At 40.5% G+C, this 1,429-nt stretch overlaps 1 protein-coding gene across 1 annotated transcript; it reads left to right on the top strand.

The window, feature by feature from the left end:
• Positions 1-7: 7 nt before the first annotated feature.
• LOC116465255 (protein SET-like) lies at positions 8-1,118 on the top strand (the record flags this gene model as incomplete). Its single annotated transcript, XM_032148393.2, has 1 exon — positions 8-1,118. A coding segment is annotated over one exon (768 nt), but the record flags the coding sequence as incomplete, so codon positions are not given.
• Between the last annotated feature and the right edge of the window lie 311 nt (positions 1,119-1,429).

The raw sequence follows: 1,429 nt of genomic DNA, 5'->3' as shown, positions 1-1,429 counted from the left end.
TGCAGGCTTGCCGCAGAAGGGAGAAAAAGAACAGCAAGAAGCGATTGAACACATTGATGAAGTACAAAATGAAATGGACAGGCTTAATGAACAAGCCAGTGAGGAGATTTTGAAAGTAGAACAGAAATGTAACAAACTCCGCCAACCATTTTTTCAGAAGAGGTCAGAATTGATCATCAAAATCCCAAATTTTTGGGCAACAACATTTGTCAACCATCCACAAGTGTCTGCACTGCTTGGGGAGGAAGACGAAGAGACACTGCATTATTTGACCAGAGTTAAAGTGACAGAATTTGAAGATATTAAATCAGGTTACAGAATAGATTTTTATTTTGACGAAAATCCTTACTTTGAAAATAAATTTCTCTCCAAAGAATTTCATCTGAATGAGAGTGGTGATCCATCTTCAAAGTCCACCAAAATCAAATGGAAATCTGGAAAGGATTTGACGAAACGTTCAAGTCAAACGCAGAATAAAGCCAGCAGGAAGAGGCAGCATGAGGAACCAGAGAGCTTCTTTACCTGGTTTACTGACCATTCTGACGCAGGTGCTGATGAGTTAGAAGAGGTCATCAAAGATGATATTTGGCCAAACCCATTACAGTACTGCTTGGTTCCCGATATGGATGATGAAGGAGAAGGAGAAGATGATGATGATGAAGAGGAGGAAGGATTAGAAGATATTGATGAAGAAGGGGATGAGGATGAAGGTGAAGAAGATGAAGATGATGATGAAGGGGAGGAAGGAGAGGAGGATGAAGGAGAAGATGACTAAATAGAACACTGATGGATTCCAACCTTCCTTTTTTAAAATTTTCTCCAGTCCCTGGGAGCAAGTTGCAGTCTTTTTTTTTTTTTTTTTCCTCTTGTGCTCAGTCACCCTGTTCTTGAGGTCTCTCTTCCCTACTCCATGGTTCTCAACTTATTTGGGGGGAAATGCCTTGAGCAGAATACAGTGGGAAAAGAGTCTCTACCCCTTTCTGTTCGACGTTCATTTTTATCCCTTCCTGTCTGAACAAAAACTGTATGGAATCAACACCACTGAGCTCTGTGGGAAAAAAGAAAAACCTGCTCCCTTCTCTCTGCTGGAAGCTGGAGGGTGTTAGGCCCCTGTGTAGTAGTGCATAGAATTCTAGCTGTTTTCCTCCTTTCTCTGTGTATTGGGCTCAGAGAGTACACCGTGTCTCTATGTGAATATGGACAGTTAGCATTTACCAACATGTATCTGTCTACTTTCTCTTGTTTAAAAAAAGAAAAAAAAAAACTTAAAAAAGTGGGGTTATAGAAGGTCAGCGAAGGGTGGGTTTGAGATGTTTGGGTGGGTTAAGTGGGCATTTTGACAACATGGCTTCTCCTTTGGCATGTTTAATTGTGATATTTGACAGACATCCTGGCAGTTTAAGATGACACTTTTAAAATAAATTCTCTC

This window comes from Hylobates moloch, unplaced genomic scaffold, assembly GCF_009828535.3.
Source record: "Hylobates moloch isolate HMO894 unplaced genomic scaffold, HMol_V3 SCAFFOLD_4039, whole genome shotgun sequence".
Classification (NCBI taxonomy): domain Eukaryota; kingdom Metazoa; phylum Chordata; class Mammalia; order Primates; family Hylobatidae; genus Hylobates; species Hylobates moloch.
Note: the sequence above shows the minus strand (reverse complement) of the source record. Positions and strands in the feature narration are given on the sequence as shown.